Source organism: Actinia tenebrosa, unplaced genomic scaffold (genome assembly GCF_029948245.1).
Source record: "Actinia tenebrosa isolate PJP-AT-01 unplaced genomic scaffold, QUT_ActTen_1.0 PGA_scaffold2__45_contigs__length_23673736, whole genome shotgun sequence".
In the NCBI taxonomy this organism is placed as follows: Eukaryota; Metazoa; Cnidaria; class Anthozoa; order Actiniaria; family Actiniidae; genus Actinia; species Actinia tenebrosa.
Genome location: NW_028292579.1, coordinates 6,950,156 through 6,974,958, shown reverse-complemented (window position 1 = coordinate 6,974,958; position 24,803 = coordinate 6,950,156). Strand labels below are relative to the sequence as shown.

The 24,803-nt window shown below is 36.8% G+C and overlaps 3 protein-coding genes across 5 annotated transcripts in view; 1 reads left to right on the top strand and 2 right to left on the bottom strand.

The window, feature by feature from the left end:
- LOC116305319 (adhesion G protein-coupled receptor D1) overlaps positions 1-2,703 on the top strand; it is a 43,159-nt gene extending 40,456 nt beyond the window's left edge. For all 3 annotated transcript variants that reach the window (XM_031715217.2, XM_031715210.2, XM_031715227.2), the window contains one exon: positions 152-2,703. In XM_031715217.2, the coding sequence (XP_031571077.1) occupies positions 152-208 (57 nt within the window). In that variant the 3' untranslated portion in view covers positions 209-2,703. The remainder of the gene's footprint in view (positions 1-151) is intronic.
- Positions 2,704-5,746: 3,043 nt separating this feature from the next.
- LOC116305474 (cysteine desulfurase) lies at positions 5,747-15,642 on the bottom strand. The gene is made up of 15 exons (XM_031715401.1): positions 15,448-15,642; positions 14,894-14,964; positions 13,955-14,071; positions 13,321-13,404; positions 12,921-12,974; positions 12,501-12,599; positions 11,887-11,980; positions 11,277-11,326; positions 10,738-10,822; positions 10,179-10,254; positions 9,523-9,604; positions 8,047-8,234; positions 7,425-7,508; positions 6,876-6,965; positions 5,747-6,565 (listed from the first exon to the last, which is right to left on the bottom strand). Exons 1-15 carry the CDS (start codon positions 15,539-15,541, stop codon positions 6,502-6,504), a joined length of 1,332 nt encoding a protein of 443 aa, XP_031571261.1. The 5' UTR covers positions 15,542-15,642; the 3' UTR covers positions 5,747-6,501.
- Positions 15,643-16,501: 859 nt separating this feature from the next.
- LOC116305224 (flap endonuclease 1) lies at positions 16,502-24,261 on the bottom strand. Its single transcript, XM_031715088.1, has 16 exons — positions 24,111-24,261; positions 23,710-23,812; positions 22,634-22,693; positions 22,497-22,539; positions 22,029-22,130; positions 21,541-21,612; positions 20,976-21,026; positions 20,668-20,753; positions 20,108-20,174; positions 19,808-19,859; positions 19,292-19,371; positions 19,171-19,203; positions 18,993-19,046; positions 18,149-18,213; positions 17,351-17,468; positions 16,502-16,713 (listed from the first exon to the last, which is right to left on the bottom strand). Exons 1-16 carry the CDS (start codon positions 24,190-24,192, stop codon positions 16,645-16,647), a joined length of 1,137 nt encoding a protein of 378 aa, XP_031570948.1. The 5' UTR covers positions 24,193-24,261; the 3' UTR covers positions 16,502-16,644.
- Positions 24,262-24,803: the final 542 nt, after the last annotated feature.

Below are 24,803 nucleotides of genomic sequence, written 5' to 3'. Positions count from 1 at the left end.
CATTCAAGTCTGTTTTGTCATTTGGGTTCCGTAATGAGAACAGAACAAATGTTACTGGGCTGCCTGTGGTTTGCGCGAATGCCAAAGGGAGCCCAAAAAGAGGATTTCCTACATATATTCTTTATTGAGATTTCTCTATATTCTGTTGCAGGTTCGAATGTCCTTTCGTCGCACAATTCAACGATCACAAATAACGTCTTTGCTGTAAAGGCCGAATCATGGATGACGTCTATATCTTACGTGCGTACGCCAGAAGAGAAATCTATAATCTCATTATTCACTATTATTTATTTTATATCATTTTATTGTTTGTTGAACTTAGAGTTAAGTTCGCCTATTTTCTACTCGAGTACCATATATCTGTGAAGAACTTTGTAAGACATTGCACAAACTAGTAAGTACAGTAGACCTCAATAAACCATAGACCTACACAACTTTGCACCAAGTTGTACGATTTTGTTAGTTTTTTTTTTCACGGATATATGGTGTGCACTCTATTCTACCGATTTAGCCTTTGCAGCTAAAAGACTATACACGTGGCTTGCAATTATTCCCAAGAGAATGAGATCAATGAAATGAAAATGTATGAATGAAACGCAAAAAACAAAACAAAAAACAAACCGGCAAACAAACGCGGACAATGTGCTATGATAATTCTCTGACATGTAAAATCTACCCTTGATCTAAGATACATTAGTTTATCGACACAAATGTCTTCTCTAAAAGATAAACTATATATATATATAGAGTAATTGACCCGCATCTCGAGATATTGTAGCTTTAACAAAGCGCGTTTTGCGCAGAGAAAATATACGCGCTTAATTTTTAACTTGGAAAAAAAGACGGTCAATAAACTTGGGACGTAATCTAACATTCTTCCGTTTTTGATACGCGTACGTAATTATGACTCGGACATGCGCAGTACGGTTATCTCGTCACCAGTGTTGCAATACCCAGAGCCTGCGTTCCTTTCGGCCTGCTGCAAAGAACGAGGTCTCTGGCATAATCCATTTTTTGGCGCATGCGCAGTTTTCCGGAAGTGAAACATAATCAATGAAAATCATGCTTTCAAACCTGCTTTCAAACAGAGTTCTGTGTATACTTCCGCTCAACATAAGAATTAGAAATCGGGAACATATTTTTCTATTTTTGGCAAGTCTTTTAACGTATGCGCTCTCATAAGGGAAGTCCAAGAAATCCTGGTCTCAAAAAATGGATTATGTCAGAGCCCTCGTTCGGGCCTCGTTCTTCGCCGCAGGACAGAAGAAAGGCAGGCTCTGGGTACGAGATTGTCAGTGTTCCATGATCATGTGCTAGTCACATGTGAAGCTAGAGATAAGCTAAAAGAATCAGTATGATTGATAGTAACACTAAAAATTCTCAACCTAAGAACCGATGCCATTTGGAATAACTGAGTCACAGTGTTAGATTTAAAATATAGATGGTTTGCAATCATTCCGCGGAAGAGAACGAAATAGCAGAAGATAATAGTCCCTTTCACAGTTCCCTGCGCCATCTTGAAAGGTGGCCGTGCCTTTGCATCGAAGCGAGACGAACGGTGAACTTGCAATGATAAAGGCCTTTTTTAACACCTTGGACAATTATTCGCATGTCTCTATCATTGCAAGCTCACCGTTCGTCTCGCTTCGATGCAAAGGCACGGCTACCTTTCAAGATGGCGCAGGGAACTGTGAAGGGGACTATTGCGACCATGTTGGTTGATATAACTAGACAAGTGAAAAATATCTTGTTAAAATTAAATAAGTAAAATCTAGAAAAACTTAGTAATTTGGTAAACCCATGTAACATACCCCTGTGTTATTTCCAACTCCACTATCCATAAAGTTATGCACCTATATACACCTATTACAAAAAACGTTGTCGCTCGGAGATCTGAAATGAGCGATCTGAGACTAAACGTAGTTTAGTAGCAATACGAAAAATCACATTTCTAACTCAAAGTTTAAGCTTCATATTCAAAACCAAAAGGAAACTACGTTGTTCGGCTGTGAATAAAATACAATTTGCATTGTTATATGTGTGTGTCAAAGTGTCAAAGCTCAATTTCCCTCAATTTCTATTGGTCGAGAATGTATCACGTGAACGCGAAGAAATTCGACTGTTTCCCGACGAGTCGTCTGAGAGGAAAATAATGCTTTGTTAACTGGGAAATATCAAAACCGGAGGTCACGTGAGCACGAAAAACATCACCTCACGCGCGCGTGAACAAAAATTCATTTATAAGTAAAAAGTAGTTTTATCGAAGATGGCTCGCTTTGCTTTCTCTATAAAATGTTAACTTTTTAAAGTATTTATGTGACTTTGATTGTAATAAATTGAGCTACATTGAGCTATATATGTATTGTTTGTTTCGTTCTCTTTGACACTTGATATGAAAATAAAGCGTAATTGTTCTACTCGGTCTAAGATTTTAGATTTCAGATCTCCGACAAACAAAGTTTGTTTTGAAATATAGGTGTATAACACCGAACACATGGAACGGATGCTAACAACCCCAGTATGACCTAAGGGTGTTCTAAGCGCTAACTCAGATCAAAGACTAGAATAAACTTGGCACTAACGCTAGTTTGACAACCACTTTGACCGGAATAATAATCGAGTAAGTTAAAATCGAATTCAAATAATGTAATGATTGTATATATTTTTATCTGATGATTTGTAATAAACTTGTGATTAAATGAATGACATACTGATTATAATCACTCTTGCAAAAATGTTTATGGGAATTACAGATGTTGTCAAATGGTCTTAGGAGTAGCAGATGAACTATTATTTAAATTTGTAGATGATGGCTAGTAAACACTAGCGTGGACTGCGTCGGTGTTTCTAATGAAACAGTTATCGTAGAATGATAAGTTATACACCGTAGTGAAAATAGTAACTAAGTTACTATTTTCACTACGGTGTATAACTTATCATTCTACGATTACTATTAACTAAATTGTATAAACGACAGTTTGCAAAGTATAAGGCTGTTTAACTAAATCTATATATACTACTGCTGTGTGTTTCAACGAACGAGAGTATGGGAAGGCCATTGTACTCGAGAACCTGAAACATGAATCGCGCACTTCATATTGCACTTATCAAACTCATTAATAATTCATGAGGAAAACACAACAGAAATCACGACCGTGAAGAGTTCTGTAAATCAGATACAGAATCGTGTTCATTTGCATAAACTTTAACTTGGATTTTCTTGGGCAGATTCACTTTAATTTTGAAAATTTTAGCGAAATACAAAGGAACTAACCTGGACGTTTGATAAGCAATCTACAGTGTTCGTGTCCGTGTTGTATCCGATATACAAACTCTCGTCTACACCTCGAGTTTGTATATCGGATACAACACGGCCACTCATACTGTATATATTACTGAGAAAACATTGGTAATGTTGCAGGGAGGGAGCTTGTGTGAGTATGCATTAAGAACCTGAGATGTGAATTGCGCACTTCATATTGCACTGAGAAAACATTGGTAATGTTATAGGGAAAGAGCTTGTGTGAGTATGCATTAAGAACCTGAGATGTGAATTGCGCACTTCATATTGCACTGAGAAACATTGGTAATGTTATAGGGAGAGCGCTTGTGTGAGTATGCATTAAAAACCTGAGATGAGAATTGCGCACTTCATACTGCACTGAAAGAACATTCGTAATGTTACAGGGAGAGAGCTTGTGTGAGTATGCATGAAGAACCTGAGATGTGAATTGCGCACTTCATATTGCACTGAGAAACATTGGTAATGTTACAGGGAGAGAGCTTGTGTGAGTATGCATTAAGAACCTGAGATGTGAATCGCGCACTTCATATTGCACTGAAAGAACATTGGTAATGTTATAGGGGGAGAGCTTGTGTGAGTATGCATGAAGAACCTGAGATGTGAATTGCGCACTTCATATTGCACTGAAAGAACATTGGTAATGTTATAGGGAGAGAGCTTGTGTGAGTATGCATGAAGAACCTGAGATGTGAATCGCGTACTTCATATTGCACTGAAAGAACATTGGTAATGTTATAGGGGGAGAGCTTGTGTGAGTATGCATGAAGAACCTGAGATGTGAATTGCGCACTTCATATTGCACTGAGAAACATTGGTAATGTTATAGGGAGAGCGCTTGTGTGAGTATGCATTAAGAACCTGAGATGTGAATTGCGCACTTCATATTGCACTGAGAAACATTGGTAATGTTATAGGGAGAGAGCTTGTGTGAGTATGCATGAAGAACCTGAGATGTGAATTGCGCACTTCATATTGCACTGAAAGAGCATTGGTAATGTTATAGGGAAAGAGCTTGTGTGAGTATGCATGAAGAACCTGAGATGTGAATTGCGCACTTCATATTGCACTGAAAGAACATTGGTAATGTTATAGGGAGAGAGCTTGTGTGAGTATGCATTAAGAACCTGAGATGAGAATTGCGCACTTCATATTGCACCATATAACATTGGTAATGTTATAGGGAGAGAGCTTGTGTGAGTATGCATTAAGAACCTGAGATGAGAATTGCGCACTTCATATTGCACTGAAAGAGCATTGGTAATGTTACAGGGAGAGAGCTTGTGTGAGTATGCATTAAGAACCTGAGATGTGAATCGCGCACTTCATATTGCACTGAAAGAGCATTGGTAATGTTACAGGGAGAGAGCTTGTGTGAGTATGCATGAAGAACCTGAGATGTGAATCGCGCACTTCATATTGCACTGAAAGAGCATTCGTAATGTTACAGGGAGAGAGCTTGTGTGAGTATGCATGAAGAACCTGAGATGTGAATCGCGCACTTCATATTGCACTGAAAGAACATTGGTAATGTTACAGGGAGAGAGCTTGTGTGAGTATGCATTAAGAACCTGAGATGTGAATCGCGCACTTCATATTGCACTGAAAGAACATTGGTAATGTTACAGGGAGAGAGCTTGTGTGAGTATGCATGAAGAACCTGAGATGTGAATTGCGCACTTCATATTGCACTGAAAGAACATTGGTAATGTTACAGGGAGAGAGCTTGTGTGAGTATGCATTAAGAACCTGAGATGAGAATTGCGCACTTCATATTGCACTGAAAGAGCATTGGTAATGTTACAGGGAGAGAGCTTGTGTGAGTATGCATGAAGAACCTGAGATGTGAATCGCGCACTTCATATTGCACTGAAAGAGCATTCGTAATGTTACAGGGAGAGAGCTTGTGTGAGTATGCATGAAGAACCTGAGATGTGAATCGCGCACTTCATATTGCACTGAAAGAGCATTCGTAATGTTACAGGGAGAGAGCTTGTGTGAGTATGCATGAAGAACCTGAGATGTGAATCGCGCACTTCATATTGCACTGAAAGAACATTGGTAATGTTATAGGGGGAGAGCTTGTGTGAGTATGCATGAAGAACCTGAGATGTGAATTGCGCACTTCATATTGCACTGAAAGAACATTGGTAATGTTACAGGGAGAGAGCTTGTGTGAGTATGCATGAAGAACCTGAGATGTGAATCGCGTACTTCATATTGCACTGAAAGAACATTGGTAATGTTATAGGGGGAGAGCTTGTGTGAGTATGCATGAAGAACCTGAGATGTGAATTGCGCACTTCATATTGCACTGAAAGAACATTGGTAATGTTACAGGGAGAGAGCTTGTGTGAGTATGCATGAAGAACCTGAGATGTGAATTGCGCACTTCATACTGCACTGAAACAACGTTGGTAATGTTAAAGAGAAGGAACTTGTAAAGATATTTAAAAGCTTTATATTTAGGGTTCTTACATCATAACATTACATAGTATAATACTAAAATAAAGTGTATCAGGATCAGCCCCAGAAGTAGACGTTGTTTAAAACCAACTTTAAGCATTAAGCGCTTCTTTCAAAGTGCTTTAGTAGAAGATCAAGATTTTAAAAAGCTTTATATCTATGGTGCTAATTTCATAAAATTACATTTTATAGTTTATATAATAAAGTGTACTAGGATCAGCAGTAGACTTTGTTTAAAACAAACTTATGGTGGTATTAACAAACAATTGTAGGCTTGTCCATACGAGAAGCTACGACGCGCAGCGATTATCATCTGCATGTTGCAACTATTTAGCATTGCTTACATCCTTCTTAAAAGTATACTTTAAAAAAGAACAAAGCCCTTATTGGTAAACATTAAAAATGAACAAAAAAACGCGATCAAACAAATAAACACATACTCAAAATCAAACGAGACAATACTCAAAGCGAAAAAAACAAAAACAAAAACAAAAAATATGACGAAACAAAACAAACAAACAAACGAAAAAAAACCCTGAGCAAAACGAGACAAAGCGAAGGTGTTGCGAACATACAAAAGAAACGGTCACCTTCCTTATCTGTTCGCGGGTCTACGCATTTTGAATTATGTTTATCGAAAAACATAAGGAATTTTCTCTGTCGTGTTAAACAACTTATGTATTATATACTACACTGCTTATTGATATTTGGTTACTGACCCAATAAATAACGGCTTAGTGCTGGGTCCACTGGATAGACTTGAGGTCTATTCCCTCTTGAACCATATCCCATAGAGGGCTGAAAATAAGGTTTAAGGGTTTGAAAGGATTAAGGCTAATAAACACATAAAATGTTCAAGTTCAAGTAAGAAATAAAAGTAACAGACCCCAAGTGAGTAAAAAGTAAGAAAGATAGGATGGTTCAAGGGAGGATGAAAGGAAGTTGGGAAGAAATAAATGTAATAGGAGGGAGGGATTGGGGAATGAAATAAGCAGGAAAACTGAGCAAGGGAAGGAAGATAAAATGAGAGGGGGAGGAAGATACACACACACACTAAAAGGATAAAAATCAGATAAAAGAAAATGAGAAAGCTGACATTATCAATTACCTCATTTCCCTTAATCGCTGTACATGGTAGACAATTTTTTCAATCGTGTAATCAACTTCTTCCAAGGTTGTAAATCGCCCAATTCCAAACCTAAAGTTAATACAACATCCAGATACTGTTATTGAACTTTGTTACATTTATCCTTTGCTAGATTTTTCCTTGTATGACTGTGAAAAGCTGACAGCATGAACACGGCTGTGACACTGCAAGGTATATGCCAGACCACTCACATTGCACAAGTATTTCCTCTCCATCCAATCAAATACCCTAAACATGGCATCCACATGGCACGGACACGGTCATGCTAAGGTCAAGGCACTGCCAGACCAATCATATTGCACAAGTATTTCCTCTCCATCCAATCAAATACCCTAAACATGGCAGGGACACGGTCATGCTAAGGTCAAGGCACTGCCAGACCAATCATATTGAGCAAGAAAAAAATCAGCCAATTAAAATTCTAGCAAATACAACTGTCAATGCACGGCACTATGCTTTTCACAGTCATGTGAAAACTGCTCTATGTGAACAGCTACAACACAAACTAACCTTATGGATGAATGAGCAAGATCTTCATCAGCTCCAATTGCTCTCAAGACATAAGATGGTTCTAGAGAAGCTGATGTGCAGGCACTGTGAAATAGAAAGACAGGAAAGTTTGTCAGGAATTTGTAAACAGGCATTTGATAAGTGGTTGATAAGGTTTCAGTCATATCATGGTAAAAAATATTCTGAGAAAAACTTGCTTGAAGAAACACAATTCCCATCTTTAAAAAAATATTAGTTTCCACAAGAGGCTTGTATTCTTTCTATGAAGAATTCAGAATTAATTTAACATTAGGATTATTGATCCTATATGTAGTTTTTAATGTAGTATTGCGTAGTTTAAATAATTTCAACACTAATAATTTAAATGGTTTGTTATTCCTTTTACAGCGCAATGTGCAAAAGTATGGCCACATTTAATTGCATACTTCTTAGCACAGGCTTTTTCCTGCCAAACCAGCATTTGCACGAATTATTTGATCGTAAAACCAGAGAGCTTTGCATCAAAATGTGTCAGTTTAACGTACAGAACCCATGCATAGAAGTGTGCGAATACATTAAACACTGTCACACTTTTACATGTTGCACTGTAAATCATCTTAGCAGATTTTGAATCCACATGTACCTTCCTGAGGAGAGAGCAATATCCTTCAAGGCCATCAACAAGCTTTCCCCCTCAACACAAGCAAATGACAGGTTAACACAACCCATGTATGTATGCTCTGGGTCACCATTTATGATCACATGATTTAACCTTGAAGTTATGCCATCAATTAGATGCTGTCCCAGGGCAGTGATGCGCTTGTGGTCATACTGATAAAAAGATAGAATCAAAATTGTTTATTGTGATGGGATAAAGTGCTGGAATTTTGGGAACTATGTTCTTGTGTAAGTTGGGGTACCAAGCATTTTTTGCAGGTAAAATGTTAGGAGCACTTTTGTAAACCATGGGAAGTGTCCTAGATTACATTGAATTTTCTACATCTCTTGGTCTGTTTAATTAATTAATTAATTAATTAATTAATTTCTTTCTTTCTTTCTTTCTTTCTTTCTTTCTTTCTTTCTTTCTTTCTTTCTTTCTTTCTTTCTTTCTTTCTTTAGGGTTTCTCTATGTCCCACTGATGCAGTGTAAGCAAAAGCAAAAATGTACACAGGGTTCATGTTGAGGTAACCACTTAAAATTCATGGACTATACAAGGAGTATACAAGGACCCAAAAAATTTAATTTGCAAGGAGTATGTTCAGCTAACTATGCCAAAGTTTTACACGGTGGTTGCATATGGCCGACTTTCAGATTGTCCGCGATCTTTCTGACTAGATCTATTTCAGAACCATGCAAGTAATGATCAAAGCAAAAATTCAAGGAGTTTTCAAGGAGTTACACTAAAATCGTAAAATTCAAGAGCTTTTCAAGTGCCCTTGAAAACGTGAATTAAATTCAACGAGTTTTCAAGGAGTTTAAGGAGTAGCACGAACCCTGTGTATATGTCTCTGCGTTGGATTTTGTTCACAAAGCCAAAGTTTAAACTTTTTTATTCTCTTTTGAAATAGCCTATTATAAAAAGGTTTGTATGGAGGTATAATAATAATAATAATATAATAATCTAATTTATAAAGCGCCTTAATCCGTTTAACTCAAAGGCTTTATTTATGATATGAAATTTGCAAAAGTCATAAATGTGTCATATAAACATAATAAAAATAAACAAAAACGTCTACTGCATTTTGAAAAGAAAAGGTTTGAGTTTCTTTTTGGAAATTTCCAAACTGCTCTCCATTCAAATCAAGAGGAAGTTTGTTCCACATCTTTGCAGCAACAACACAGAAAGCAGTTTGTTCCACATCTTTGCAGCAACAACACAGAAAGCAGTTTATTCCACATTTTTGTAGCAACAACACAGAAAGCAGTTTGTTCCACATCTTTGTAGCAACAACACAGAAAGCAGTTTATTCCACATTTTTGTAGCAACAACACAGAAAGCTCCATGATGTCCCAATTATCCCTTGGTGTTGGAGTAAGGGGTGACCAGTAAAAAAGGTATATAGTATTTTAATTGTAAGTTGAAATATGGGATACAATTGCAGTTTAAGGAAATCTTACCTCCATTTCCTTCTGAGCTAATTCACATGCAGCACCCAGGCCAACACACAGTGTATGAGGTAGAGTACCACTTCTCATTCCTCTGTTTCATTGAAAAAATGAATGAATAAATAATAAAAAAATGAATGAATAAATGAATAAATGGATGGATCACTAAATGAATGGATAGGTGAAAGAATGAACGAATGAATGACAAAAAGAATAAGGGATCGAATAGATGAAAGAGTGAGGGAATGGATGGAGGAGAGAGTGAAAGAATGAATTGATGACCAGGTAAGGAGAATAAATGGATAAATGAGTAAGGTCAATGAACGAGTAGGTGAATGAATGAATGAAAAAGTGAGGAAATGAATGGATGGATGAATGAATGGATTAAATGAAATAAATGGAATAAATTGAAGAACAGTTTGTTAATGCATGAGTTGAGAGTGAGAGATTGAATAAGGTAATAAATGGATGGATGGATGAATATTGTGTGGCATTGCCAAAAAACGTTTAGCTTGACTGGTAAACAAATGTATACAGTATGTCTTCTATTAACCCCTCAGCCTTTAATAAGCCCCCTTTTGAATAAGCACCCAGCCCAAAAGCACTGAAAAAGAATAAGAATAGAATAAGAAGAATAAGAAAAAGAAAACATATTTTTTATTTCAAACCTTTCTTGTCCCCCTCCACTTTGAATGGGTTCTACACGGACACGTGGTCTACGTCTGACATACAGAGCACCAATACCTACAAATGCATACAGCCATAAATATCATATAACACTCCAGATGATCTGAGAAAAACATGTTAGCCAATTATTATTGCAATGCCGAACATATTTTTATTTTTCAGTGGTCTATTTTTGCAGGGCTTATGACACCCCAGTTTCACAGATTGACATCATCTCCACATCACTATACAGATCAGCTGACCAAGAACTATGGACAGCCGAACATGTGGCAGTTATTTACATGAAAATAGTTCCAGTACACAGATGAGCCATTCCAAGGTTAAGGAAAAGACTGAGTCAAGTTGGCATTGCAGTGCAATGTGGGAATGTTTAGGGGATATATTCCAAGATGGCATCTACTTCGTTCCCAAAAAAGTCCCACAATGCACTTCAAAATCAAATCTACCCGGCAGGTTTTTACTCATTCTCAGAATAGCTAATACAGTAAACCAAAAGTAAAGGATTTTGTTTGAATAGCGAGAAAATGTGCATACATGTACCTTTAGGGCCATAAATCTTGTGTCCACTGACAGACAATAAGTCAATCTTCATGTCATTAACATCAAGAGGAATCTTGCCAACAGCCTTGAATAATATAATGGGAAAAAAGAAATGGTAAAAAAGTAAAAGGTACTGTAATTTATTTCACTTAGATAACATGGGGAGTGGTTGCCCTATTCTCTCAAGGCAAAGGCTCATGTATAGAGCCCTTGAAGGTGCACCCTTCACCCCCTCACACAATCAGTACTCCTTATTATGGATATTTAAAGCTTTAGCTACACAGAACAGAGAGAAACCAAAAAAGACAAGTAAATCCTGAGGATTGAACCGTTGACCTCTGGCTCTGAAGGCCGTACACTAACCAACTGAGCTACACCTGCTAGTAAGCAAGGGCCAATCCCCTGTAACAATTGAAATCATCCATATTGAATATTCTATTGTGCAAAACCAAAAAAAAAGTTTGGCTATATAGCCTCACCTCACCCTCCCTCACCACTGACCCTAAAGAAGAGCAAATTAGTTGAATTGCTAAGCTTACCTGTGCAGCATCTGTATGGAAAAATACTTTGTTCTTCCGACATATCTCACCTGATAAAAGATATTACAAAGGTCTGAATCAATCCACTATAGACCCTAGTATCTTGGTTTGCATGTTTTGGATACTGTCAATGTCTTGCTAGGCACATGACTTACAGCCCTAACCTGGGCATTTTCCTCTCCACACAAGGGTGCAAAAAATAGTCTAGATATATATGAGGTTGGTTTATCAGTCTTCCATATGGCAAAGAGATAATAATGAGGAAAATACATATTGGTCATTTGAACAAGAGTCTGGAGCAGTTCATCTGGGGCAAGTTTTGGATTTAAGACAAGCTTGTCCCCATAAGCATACATTCTGTGCAAATTTTTGACACTTTAAACACGTAATTCTGATTCTTTTTATTAAAACACGATTAAATTTGCCAGAACTACTAAAATATTAACATGCTTTCTCAAATGATTTTTTTTTGTTAATCAGTTTGAAATTCAAAACTCATATCAAAATATATAAATATTTTCCAATGGCCATTTTTTTATTGCTTAAGAGTAGGAAACGAATGGTTTACGAATAACATTTCGTTATGATCATTTCATTAGGTGGTGCATACCTATTTCCTTTATTGGTTGTATGACGCCAATTTCATTATTGATTGTCATGACAGACACAAGAGAAGTGTCTGGACGGATAGATTTCTCAAGTTCCTGAAGTAGGAAAAAATAAAAGTTAGCACTGTGTTCGATTTATTGTAACTTTCAATATTCTGCAAACTCAGACATTTCAAAAACTTGTAATAAAATCCATTTTATGCTGCCATCAATCAAATCTAATCAGTGAGCACCTTAATCAGTGAGCACCTTCTTACTTGAGGCACGTCAAAAAACGAATTCAAACAGTCCACAACTACTGAGTTCAAAGAATATTGAGAATAAATATTGCAGAAAGTTATATACCAACTTCATGCATGATGTTTCAAAAAATGAAAAGGCCAATAGAAAAGACAAGGTGGTATACTAAGGAAAGAAGACGGTGAAAGCAAAAAAGGGAGGAAAGAAAGAAAGAGAGTACAACAGGGTGGGTTTCCAGAATAAAAAAGTAAAAATATAGTAGAAGCTAATTAATATTTTAAATTAATTAATCCAATTCATTACCAAAGAAATTAGGTGTCCGTGCCCTGTGCCCCACCCTCCCCTAGTGCCCCTATGCTAGTGAAGTACGACATACCCCTAAGTCTATGAGCCCATTTTTGTTAACCCTCAGATATGTGACTTCAAGGCCTTCCCCTTCAAGACTGCGGCAGGAATCCAGAACACACTTATGGTCCTGAAAATAGATTGAATATGATATAAAGTTTATAAATAAAATAGAAAAATCAACTGGTCAACTGTTTATAGAGGATAACACTTGAGAGTTTGTATACTGATAAACTCGACGTCTTCAATGTCTCTAGTTGGCATGGTTAGGGAGGGGATCACTGTTAACGTGGTTATCTGAGCAATGTATTATGAAGGCAGAACCTTCTCAGTTATTTTAGACTGACGGATGCTCTTACCAATAAGAGCTAACCAGGCAGCATTCAAATAAATAAAATGAAAAAAGTTGAGGAGCATAGCTGCTCCCTCCAAAAGATTTTTCAAAACTTACTGTCTGTGTTGTTATTAGATGTTTCTTTTTCTTCTTGTAAAACCTCCCAACTCCCTAAATATAAATAAATCATGAAATTAATGAATATTGACCGAGTCATGAGTCTTCAAGCGGCGAGGTCTACAAATATTGCCCATATAATGGTATGATGGTAATGATAAGGTGCAGATGTCATTGTTATTGGTGGTGTTGATCATGATGATCGGTGATGGTGGAGTTAATGGTCATGTTAATAATCAATATAGAGCAGGTGCATGTTACGTCATTGCCACCATCTTGGTTGACGATAACAAAGCATTCCTCATTCGCTTCTCTTGTTAGATTAACCATCACAGCAACTGTTTCATTGTTATTCATATCTCAAAGGATTTTGAGTCACATGCTTGCACACACTCTATACCTTAATAGCTATATTATTGGATTCAGTTGCTCCACTTGTGAAGACTATTTCTTTTGGATCAGCTCCTAACAAATCTGCAACTTGCTAACATGAAAATATAACAATATTGAAATTATTAATTACAGGAGCATTGCTTTCAAATTGAGCAACAGAGAAAGATATTTTGTTCCAGAAATTACCCATACCCACCCCAAAGAGGAAATTGGAATTTCTGAAGGGGTAGGCATAGGGGGGTCAGAAAAAGAACAAAAATTAATGAGTTTGTATGGAAGAAAATTGGAATTTCCGGGGGTAGGTGGCGTTCTGAAAAACATTCCTCCGTGGGGGAGTGTGGATAATTTCTGGAACTATAATTGAATTTGAAAGTTAATGGAAGTGTTAGTGACTGTTTTTTTTTCTTTATACAACGACAATCTTTTAGATGTCACTTCCGGTAATATTTGAGGAAGATTAGAGGATCTTGGAGGTTGTTCATATGTGTATCTTGATTTCTGGTTTCAGACCATAGAAATATTCAGATAGAATACTTTGAGGATTATTTTGACATATTTTGACTTCAAAATTGCTAGGTGCAAATTAATTTTCCCCTAGCTGTCAACTCCAAAAAGCCATGTGATTGAGAGTAAGTAATTACCTTTCTTGCATCTTCCACAGCATGTTCACTTTCCCATCCATAAGCGTGTGTCCGAGAATGAGGATTGCCATAAAAAGACACTGTGTATGGCATCATTGCATCAATGACACGAGGGTCCTAATAAATACAGAAATGTCTGTCAATGTAGCTATTAACATGTTCTTACACTGGATCACAAAACATTTTGGTGAGCATGTGAAAAGATCTGATTTCTGTGCATTGCAGAGTAATAAAAAATAAATATCTTTATTAAAGTGTCTAGTCGTTCTAGCACTTTTGCACTAATTGGGAACAATTTTCACTGACACTTTTCACTGACACTCAGATCCACTAACTCGTGAACTCAAGAAGTCAAGGCTAGCGTAGTGGTAGTGCAAGTGCTCGCCTCCCAACGCAAATGTCTTTGGTTTGATTGCTAGACTCATCATCACAGGTTGGTAGATTTTGTTGGGTCTCTCACTCAATTCAAGGGTTTTCTCCAGTTTTCCTCCCTCGGCAAAACCTAACACACTATTTTATTAGTCATTATTATTTCAAAACGTAACACTAAATTCCAGATATTGGATCTATTAGCTAGCCATTTCATTCCACAAAAATAAACTTCTAGTTTTCAATTTGAATTGGCAAAAAAAAAGCTCAAACATGAGACCCTGGCAACAAATAACACACCACTCTATTAAACCTGGAATTTTGCCTAAAATACATTAAAGCTCTTCAAAAACAAGACATTTGCCCCTCATACAATGGTAAAGCAATAAAATTTTCTGTTGGCTTGTGGACTGAGTTGGCTTGTGCAAGAAGTTATTTGGTAATAGTAACAGGAGCATTACTGATAATGTTTTTGGCAAACATTTATATCACAATGTGACCTGTTATATGATATTGTTATTACACCATACACGTTTCAGACACTGACAGTTATGATGACATGTGTATTACCATTGGTGTTGTAGCCAGCTGATCTAGGTACAGAGGTCTTCGTTCCTCAATCCCATTTTTTGGGCCAGAATCTGCACAAATAATGCAAAAGACATGCAATGATTATTATTATTACAAAATAAGAATAGAAGTATCACAGGGAGCCCAAACTATATTTTTTGTTACTCCTAAACTACAATTTTGGATGAAATTCCACTTCTGTTTCCCAAAAACCAAATTACTAGTTATTTGAACCTGTGAAGCGGCTTAAACAAAACCAAAACACGTGTCAACCTTGGTACTAACCAATGTTAAGTTTATCAACATAACATAAGCTTCACATATTATATAACCTTTTGTAAAGTTTAAGCTAACAGCTCGCTTGCTTTCAATAGCTTGTACAAAAAATATACTTATATTTCTATTTATTTGAGTCATTTACCATTTTTGAAGACATATATTTGACATTATTTTGAAGTTATAAACCATATTTCAGATCCAAAGTCCACTTTTTCTCTCAACGAGTCAAGCGAAGGTTTGAACACCATAACACTAGCAACAAAAATAACTCGTACCTGGAGCAGCAATCGTACTAGAGCAGCGAATAACCACTGTACTTCGGTTGGCTAAGGTCGTCAGTGAAATTCTCGATAACCTTCGAGCTAACATGTTGAATATTCAAGGCTTTTCAAGCCTTCTTGTTCTCATAACACTTGACCTAATACAAATGTATTCTATTCCCGCTCGCTCACTTCACGCGAAGATGCGTGAACATGTGACTTCTATCCACAGGTAGCCCAAACTGTTCTTTATATCAGTGAATTTCATCACAGGTAGTCCAAGCTAGGTTCCTTTGGTGTTATGTCACTGGTGTCTTGTTATCATAAGAAAATGTATGGCGATACTTAAAAAGTTCAATAGACTAGTCAAAATGTGAAATAAAGTAAAGAAATCTTAGCTAGCTTGCTTTCTCGAAGCTAGCTTGGGCTACCTGTGATTTCACGATGACGTACGTTAGTGTTCCATCATATTCCTTTTCGTTTCTTGGTACTTTGATGTGGATAAAATCATCCAAGATGACCTTGAGAATCCATGCCAGCAATTGGACATGGGCTTTCTGCGCCTTCTTACATAACGAGTGGAGTGTCAAGTGTCACAGCTTTATTTAGAAATCAGTGGCGTAGCGAGAGAGGAACAGGAAGGGCATACGCCCCTATGACCCCCCCCCCCCCCCCCTCAAAAAAAAAGTTTAGCTGAAGCTGTGGATATGGTAGGCAACTCTAAAGAAGAAAAGAAAACACATGGTGCATTCCCCATAACATTGAAATTGGAGGGGAGGGGTGGAGATACAAGGTACCCAACCTGGAATTGAGATCCTGAATTTAACCACAAATATCTCCAAAACTAAAACAAAAATGGAGGAAATGAATATATCACCAGCTTGCATGCAAGCACTGCATGTTTTTCATCAAGTCGTTTTTGGTGATTAGTTGTGAGAAAGCCTCACGCAAAGTAGAAGTGCTTCCCTTGGTGGAGCTAAGACGTGTGCAATCCAAAAGTTTTAGGCAAACCTTTCAACTGATGAGGTGTTAAACAAACGACAAAAAACAAACAAACAAAAAGACAATCTTTGTAGTATGAAAATTTCTTTTTTATTTTGAGGTAAGAAAACCATTTATAATCTTTATCTGAAAAAAGCCCATCGCATTAAGATTCATCTGTTTATCCTTACAAGTTTTCGGTCGGTTTATAAAGTCCTTTTTCTTGTTGTCTTATTTGGGTTTTTTAAACTTTCCACCGATTTTCGCCTTTTTATTCTTCGCCCCTTTTGCATCTTCAATCTGGGAAAGGATCAAATATTATCCAAGTTAGGAAAACATTTTACAAATACTTAGTGTACTTATGAACCTGCTCGCCAACCCTCTGCATGAGTATGTGTAAAGGTACGGCCACACGTAGTCTCCCTCGCATCCGTTTTTAGTGTCGGTCGTCACGCAAAGGGAGCGTTGCGCGAAGACCGACACTAAAAACGGATGCGAGGGAGACTAGGCCACACGGTGCAACATTGGGCCATTGAATGCAATGCTGCTGAAGTAGGATGGTTTTCTACTTTAGCAACGTTGCGTGCAATAAATTGTGTCATGGCTCGCAACATCAATTGCATGCAACATTTCGTGCAATGTTGCACCGTGTGTTTGTAACTTAAGGAGTTTTAGGTTGTCCCCCCATTTCCCCCTCCCCCCGCAAATGGTGTAGCGAGAATAACTAGAGTAAAATTAGATGAATTTAAAATGGCAGAGGTTCCATGGAGCGACTATCTGGCTTTCGGCGGAAGTGAAAGCTGAGAACCCAAAGGAAAGGGCCTCGAAGCACTGAAGCAGAATACCTTTTAGGAGAACGATTTTGAGGGTCAGTGGACCTTGGTGGACCTTGGTAAGAGCCGCTAAACCGAAGAAAGTAAAACTAAGAACGACATACCTTACGCTTGTTTGGAGTATTTGAAGGAAGCACTTTAAAGAATGAATCGAGACGTCCTTGAGTAGAACCGTGTCGTGCCTTAGTAAGCTTCTTAATACCGGATCTAATGCGATCTTCACTGTAAAGGAATGAGAGGAAACACTTGTTTCACCATAGGCAAAGCAACATGACATAACGCTCAATATTATCACTATTAAGTTGTGACATATTTCCGGGTCCAGCTGTTCACAAAAACCGCTAAAATAAAGCGAAAAAATTTTCTCAATGCTTTAACATCCACAAAAAACAATTGAACTTTGGATAGCGAATCCTGTCTCTTAAGAAAAAATATGGAATTTTTTTATTGAAGTGATTTTCGTTTTGGACCAGGAAGTAAATTTTCTCATACGAGGCTGTGCATTGTTGCCCGCGAGGTCTTCAAATTGTTCAATTGTTCAAAGTAGAAACCGGAGAAAGAACCTAAGGACATATGAAAGAACTAAACAAACGCAGCTTGAGATCACGTATCCCGGCTCACGCTGAATCGTACAAAGTAGGTTTGGAGGACGTCCAATACGAGTTGACATTCCATAGGTACGTGGCCTTGAAAGCTTTGTTTACCAACAATGAAACTGTTTGATTGACGTCCACCAAAACCGACGGTAAATTGTGTGATTCTGCGCATGCTATCGAAAAGCACTGTAAAGCTGAAAGCAATAAGAAAGCCTGAACACATAAACATCTACCATTGTTTGTCTATAAGGTAAACCCCTAAAACATTATAATACTATTATGTGTTTTATGATAAAAAATGCTCACTTGAATCCCTTTTCTTCTGTCATGTATTTTATCAGACCATCTTCATCTGGCTCTTCCCACTTCAACTATGAAGAAAAAAGTTTCAGCATACCGGTGTTTTAGTATGTGAACACTAACTTGTCTTCAAAGACATATCTTTTTAAGTCGCACTACTCCACTCCCATCGTAACTTTCCACCCCCATCGATTGTGTATAGGATGAAAAAAAAAAAAAAAGATTGGATTTCAGACGTTTTTCCTTCGTTTTACAAGCCCCCCTTGTTATAAGCCCCACCGATCATAAGCCAACCCAAAAACCCTTACGGAGTTGTATGATCCCAGAGCTTATAACTGGGATTCAAAGGTAATACAAAAGGTAACATTCCATTGCATTCCATAGTATCCTTATAACCAATAATGGGAAAATATGACTTTGAAATGGCCTTGAAGCATTGATTGGCTAGTATAACTTTGAAATGACTTTGAAGCATTATGATTGGTTAAAATGACTTTGAAATGGCCCTGAAGCATTATGATTGGTTAGTATAACTTTGAAATGGCCTTGAAGCATTATGATTAGTTAGTATGACTTTGAAATGGCTTTGAAGCATTATGATTGGTTAGAATGACTTTGAAATGGCTTTGAAGCATTATGATTGGTTAGTATGACTTTGAAATGGCCTTGAAGCATTATGATTGGTTAGTATGACTTTGAAATGGCTTTGAAGCATTATGATTAGTTAGTATGACTTTGAAACGGCTTTGAAGCATTATGATTGGTTAGTTCAGAGCTGAAGCTGAGCTGTCATTTGAGGCCTGTGATAGTAAGCCTTGCCCAACCTTGATCATATGGAATATGTTTTTACCTCTATTTGATCCCCTGGCGTAACGTCAGGATTTTTAAACAGTTCTCTTGCTTCCTATTAGAAATAAAGCATAAAGTCAGGACCTGATCCAACATTTTCTAATTTTAATTTTTTCTACAACCAAGGTAGCGAGGGATCCATTGAGACACATTAAATAAAATTCTGAAAAACAACTCACTTTATAAAGCCAGTTCTCTGGAGGAGTATATTTCTGGAAAAACAAACAAACAATTCTTTATTTATTTTTGCCAAAAATGAATCCTTTGAATGAAATGTCACTCAAAACACACAACACTTACATTTGAGTCAATATGTTTTATAACCTCTTCTATAGAACGATGCTGTTGAATGAGATCAATGGCTCGTTTGGGTCCAATACCTTTGAAATACAACAAATACAATAAAGTAATGTATATCTTCTTTGTTACACATCAAGTACATCCTGAAAGATGTACATGTCTTATACACATATGCCTTGGGTGGGTGGGTGGAGGGTGGGCCCTTTTAGCAGCTGAGTGCTGATTGATCAACCATGGTTGTGACTGATCAATCATGATCAAAAGATTGATTGACTGTGACAATGGCAGAACATGAAGAGCAAACAAATCAATCCTAATCAATCTTGCTCCACCAATCAACATTCAGTTCCGCAAAATCTGACCATCAACCAAAGGGATCAGTGACTGACAATGAAAATCGATGATAATTATTGACCAAAGTGCTGACCTGCTACAGACAACTTACTATATAATTATAGACATAGGCAACATAGGCAATATTACTCTTGACAATTCATTATAAGCGTATTTATGTACCTTTTATTGAGTCACAATAGTCACATCCAAGTAGGATACCAAGATCAATAAACTGAAATTAAAAGAGCCAAGACTCAGAGAGAAGCCTTCCATTTTTATTCAACACTGAAACATTTTCTGGGGGTGATGAATGTCAGGGTAAGACAATGAATGTTAGCTTTAGATTATTTAAAATAAAAACAAAAATTAAACTACAATTTGGTAGGGTTACTAGATTTAGAGTAATTTTTATCTAGACCCTTCTAAATAGATTGGAATTTAGAATTTGATGCTTGCAATGGCTCAAGTTTATATACTGACCTCATCTTGACTGAGTCCTGTCTCACTTAAAATATTTGTCAAGTGGTATTCCTTGATTGGCATTTTTCTGAAAAAGATGTTATACTTTTTAATACTTTATGATGACAAATGAAAAACAAATGGTTTTGGCAAAACAGATGCCGGAGTTTTTCATTATTTTGATTATCTTCTTTATACAATAATTCTTATCATCATCAACATCACTACTATGGCAAATTTTATGATATTCTGGTTGAGTTGTCAAGCAAAAAGAAAAAAGAACATTTCAAGTTGAGGCTCCAGGGAAACAATTAATTTAATAATAATGTAATTGTATCCCCCCCCTGGAAAATTGACTTAGATTGTTTTGTGCTTTATCACTCAACCAGAATATCAAAAGCTGACTATTGTCATTATCATCATAATCATCATTGCAATACTTATTAGACGAATATTTGTTTTACTTATTCAATAAAAACATTTTGCCACGCTGTTCGATCAATGTTCTGTTTGACTAAGAGAGTGCTATACACATTTCCTATATAGATAATGTTACAATTAATAAGACTAAATGTACATACTTAGCCTCACTAAATGTTAGATGTCTTAGCAACACAGATGTACCAAAGGTAAGAGCATCCATATCCTCTGTTCCTGTTGCATACACCTGCCAAAGCAAACAACAAACTCATCAATTTTTAAAAGAGAAATAGTGAGAATCATTTGTCAAAGCCCAATCTTTCAAATAAGATAATCTCTTTGTCGATTGTCTCTCATCCTGAGGAGTAACAACAAACGGTTGTCACAAGTTTTGCAACAACAACAACAACAACAACAAAAAAAACACATGAAAATACTGAGTAATTTAACAAGGATTTCTTCAACGTACCTTTCCAGATTTGACAAGTTCTGCACACTGAGCCTCTGCTTCACATGGTGCCTGCAATGGCAATGCAAACAAGCAAACATCAATTTCATCAGCCCTTACATGTAAACAACCTCAGCTTGGAGATCCCAAAGGAGAGTAAAGGAATCAAGAGAGAGAGCCGATAAAAACTGAGACCCCAGACGTAAGAGGTGAATGATTATCACTACATGTACATGTCCTTTGATTCCCAATAAGCCATTTAATTGTGAATTGTAAAGTAAATAATCCAGCAAATAATAGTACTTAAATTCTAAGAGCTAATAGTCCCCTTCACGGTTCCCTGCATCATCTTGAAAGATAGCCGTGCCTTTGCATCAAAGTGAGATGAACGATTTTTAACTTCTTGGACAATTATTCACATGTCTCTATCACCGCAAGCTCACTGTTTGTCTCGTTGCAAAGGCACGGCTACCTTTCAAGATGGCGCAGGGAACTGTGAAGGAGACTATTAGCCTAGAAAGAAAGAAAGATACTTGATAATGTAAGTGCACAAAATACTTGACATCTGTTCATTAAAAACACATACCTCTACATATGGGACTCCCATAAACTTTAACAGCTTTTTACAGTCATCACTATGCTCTTTTGTCACTCGTACCTACAAAAAAATGCAGAAAAGTTTACTTTTATAAAAATGTTTTAATTTATACATGACAGAGAATAATTTAAAGGGTTGTTTTTAAAGGAAAGATTTCTTTAATAATGAGATTTAGTAAAAATACACAGGTGATTATTGAAAATCTCACGCACTGATTGGTTGAAAAACTCACACTATCACACGATAATCACCTCCAGTGATAATCCAAAATGGCGGCCAGCTGCTTCGTTGCTGTTACTGGAAAAAAAAATGTCTTTTATCTTCTTTTTTTCCCTTTTTTTGAAAGAATCACCTGTGTATTTATACTAAAACAATCATTTGCCCGAGCCTCAGTGAATATCGGAGAATATTTACCTCACTGTTAAAAGACATGCGTCTCGATAAATAATACGAGTAAAGTAATACCAAATACTTACCAATCTTCTTGTAAACTTGTCAACATTTTCTGCATCACCAGCTTCTTCTGCTTTTTCCAGCTCTTTTTGTGCTTCCTGACGTCTTTCATTACGTTTAGCCAACTATAAAATTATATTTGGGATTTTGTCTGATCAGTGATGTGGGTGAGTTAATAATAGTAGAGATCAGGGTCTGTGTGTATAGTGGGTGGATAGTGCTATCTGATGGATAAATGCTCATCCAGTGGACGAGACAATGCTGTTATCCAATAAATTAATCCATTGGATAAGATTTATCAACTGAATAGCACTATATCCACCCCTTGTACAACCAGGCCCAGACAACAAGGTGATCAATGTCAGAGTTGTTTTTGCACCTTTATTGGTTCTTTTTTTGTGTGTCTAATGCAGGTTATGGCAATTAAGTGTGCAACTAAATTTAGTTTGTGAGTTACTTTTTGTTATTCTGAAATTTGAATAGATATTTACCTCTCCTGATTTCATCTGTGGTGGCTTTCCATCAAACACATATCTATAGCAATAAAAAAACAAGAACGCATTCAATGACATCAGCAAATGCTTATAAGCAAAGTAGCATTTACATTCAGAGAAGTCACTGTACTTACACTGGCTTGATTCCATTCTCAATCATCCTAATCGTTCTGTAAAACATTCCCATTAAATGACTGAGAATGAAAGATTCAAAATTAGTTCTGTACTATACATGTCAATACATGTAGACCCCATGCAGCACATTGGAATGCAGCTCAATTTGGAGGACATAACAATAGGTTTCCAATTTTCTAGAGATTGAAATTCTTTTGTTTTGATTTGTCCTCAAAATTGAGTTGCTTTGATATCACATGAAAGGGGCATATATACAACAGGTGTTTAGATATACTGTGAATAAACAAATAAACAAAACAGTTAATTAATGAATGGATGGATGAACAAATTCATGAATGGATTTATTAACAGTGGCATTTTCATGGAGTGACTTTTTCATTGAACCCATTTGGAATTTAGAAGTCCAATTTTGCAGAGGGAGGACTTTGTCATAAAAAATACAGCATCTTCATTTATTTCCAGGGGTGTCCGTCCATCCTCAATGGGGGTAGCCATCTTCAGTGTAAGGGGATACAGATAAAGCCTTGTTCACACTAGCCTTGTAAACATCATGATCATAATGGCAATGGTATTCTTTAGAAACTTAAAATCGTAAGCCTACCTTCCTTGTTATTTTTCCGCCAGCTATTTTCATTATGGCGGATAATTGTATCCAGCTTAGTGATTGGTCAACCCTTTGAATTTCAATTTCTTGTTTGACGGTAATTGTCTTAATAATGATAATTGTAAGAAAACGAAACCTTCTGATCTTTGTTTAAGATTATGACACTGTTATGATGAACTTCACAACGGTGCTTAAGACTACAGTTTTTGATTCACACTGAGCTTTAACGCTGCTTGCGATTGCAATCATGATTATGACGCTAGTCTGAACAAGGCTTACTGCAATTTTCTTAAACATGCAAACTCTGTGTCTCCAAGTTACATTGTACCAACTCATTAGGTTTGATTGACGGCAGCGAAAATCAAATTTCAGCGTGCAACTTGGAGACACAGAGTTCGCATGTTTACGAAAATCTCAGTAAAAGTTGGAATGCTATGCACTCATTTCATTCAACTGTTTATTATTCTTTACCTTGTTACCTCTCCAGATTCGTTGGTAAGCTGACTACCATCACTTCTCACAGCTATCAGAAACTGATATAAACTCATCGAAGCATCGATAGCAACTTTTCTACCTGAATAAATCAGTTGAAACGTCGTGCTTAAACGTGGAAAAGCAAGTTATAAACTTACTAAACAGCTGTAAATTTTATTTTTTACTCTTCTGCTACGTCCATAAATGCAATTTGTCTAGTTAATTCATTAAATAAATCATTTAAGTTGCAATCTATGTAATCTAGATCTAAGAATTATACGATTTTTAACTATTTAATTAACTTGATGAAATATGGATAAATATGTTCGACCTCATGTTTTCAAACTACTGAAATCGTATATGCGAAAATAATTCAGTACCTCTAACTCTAAACTTACCAAAATAGTTCTTAATATCATTTTCCTTCATTCCAGTGGGTGCAATATCAGCAAGGAGTTTTGCTAGACCCTGAATTCCCATGCTTAATGCTGTTGTTTTTCGTGAATTAGTATTCTTTCCCTCGACGTTTCGAACACAGATTTTCCCGCCAAAACAATAAACTAAGCCCACGAACAGCCCGCGTTGTTCAGCGGTCACGACATTCGTACCAGCTTATTCTCGGTTTGTTTTTCACAGGGAGCCCAGTTTCGAATCCAAAACCTCTGTTTATATTTAAAGGCGTGGATGACTATCATTTTTTTTGAGACAAGCCAGTGGCAGATTTACTTTTAGACGGTTCCATTTTCTGAACAGTAGGGGTTGAAATAGTCTTAGTAGTAAATCTTCCACTGACTGGTCCAATAGCAAGACCTTTCATTATTTGATAGGGGGTACCCTGATGTCCTCCGTCTGAATTTTACAACTGCCTATGTAGCAATTTTGAAACATTCTTGTATCGCTTGTCAGAAATTACCCCTAAAAGGACATCAGTATATGAATAACCCCATGTACAAAGGGTTCAAAACAGGGTTCTGAAATCATGTCATACCCCTTGTCTAAAAGACGATTGAAATTTTGCTCTCAATCCCACTTCCTCTACCATTTTTAGTTTGGTTCTCAAACAGAGAAACCCTGTAGACCCTCTGTACAAA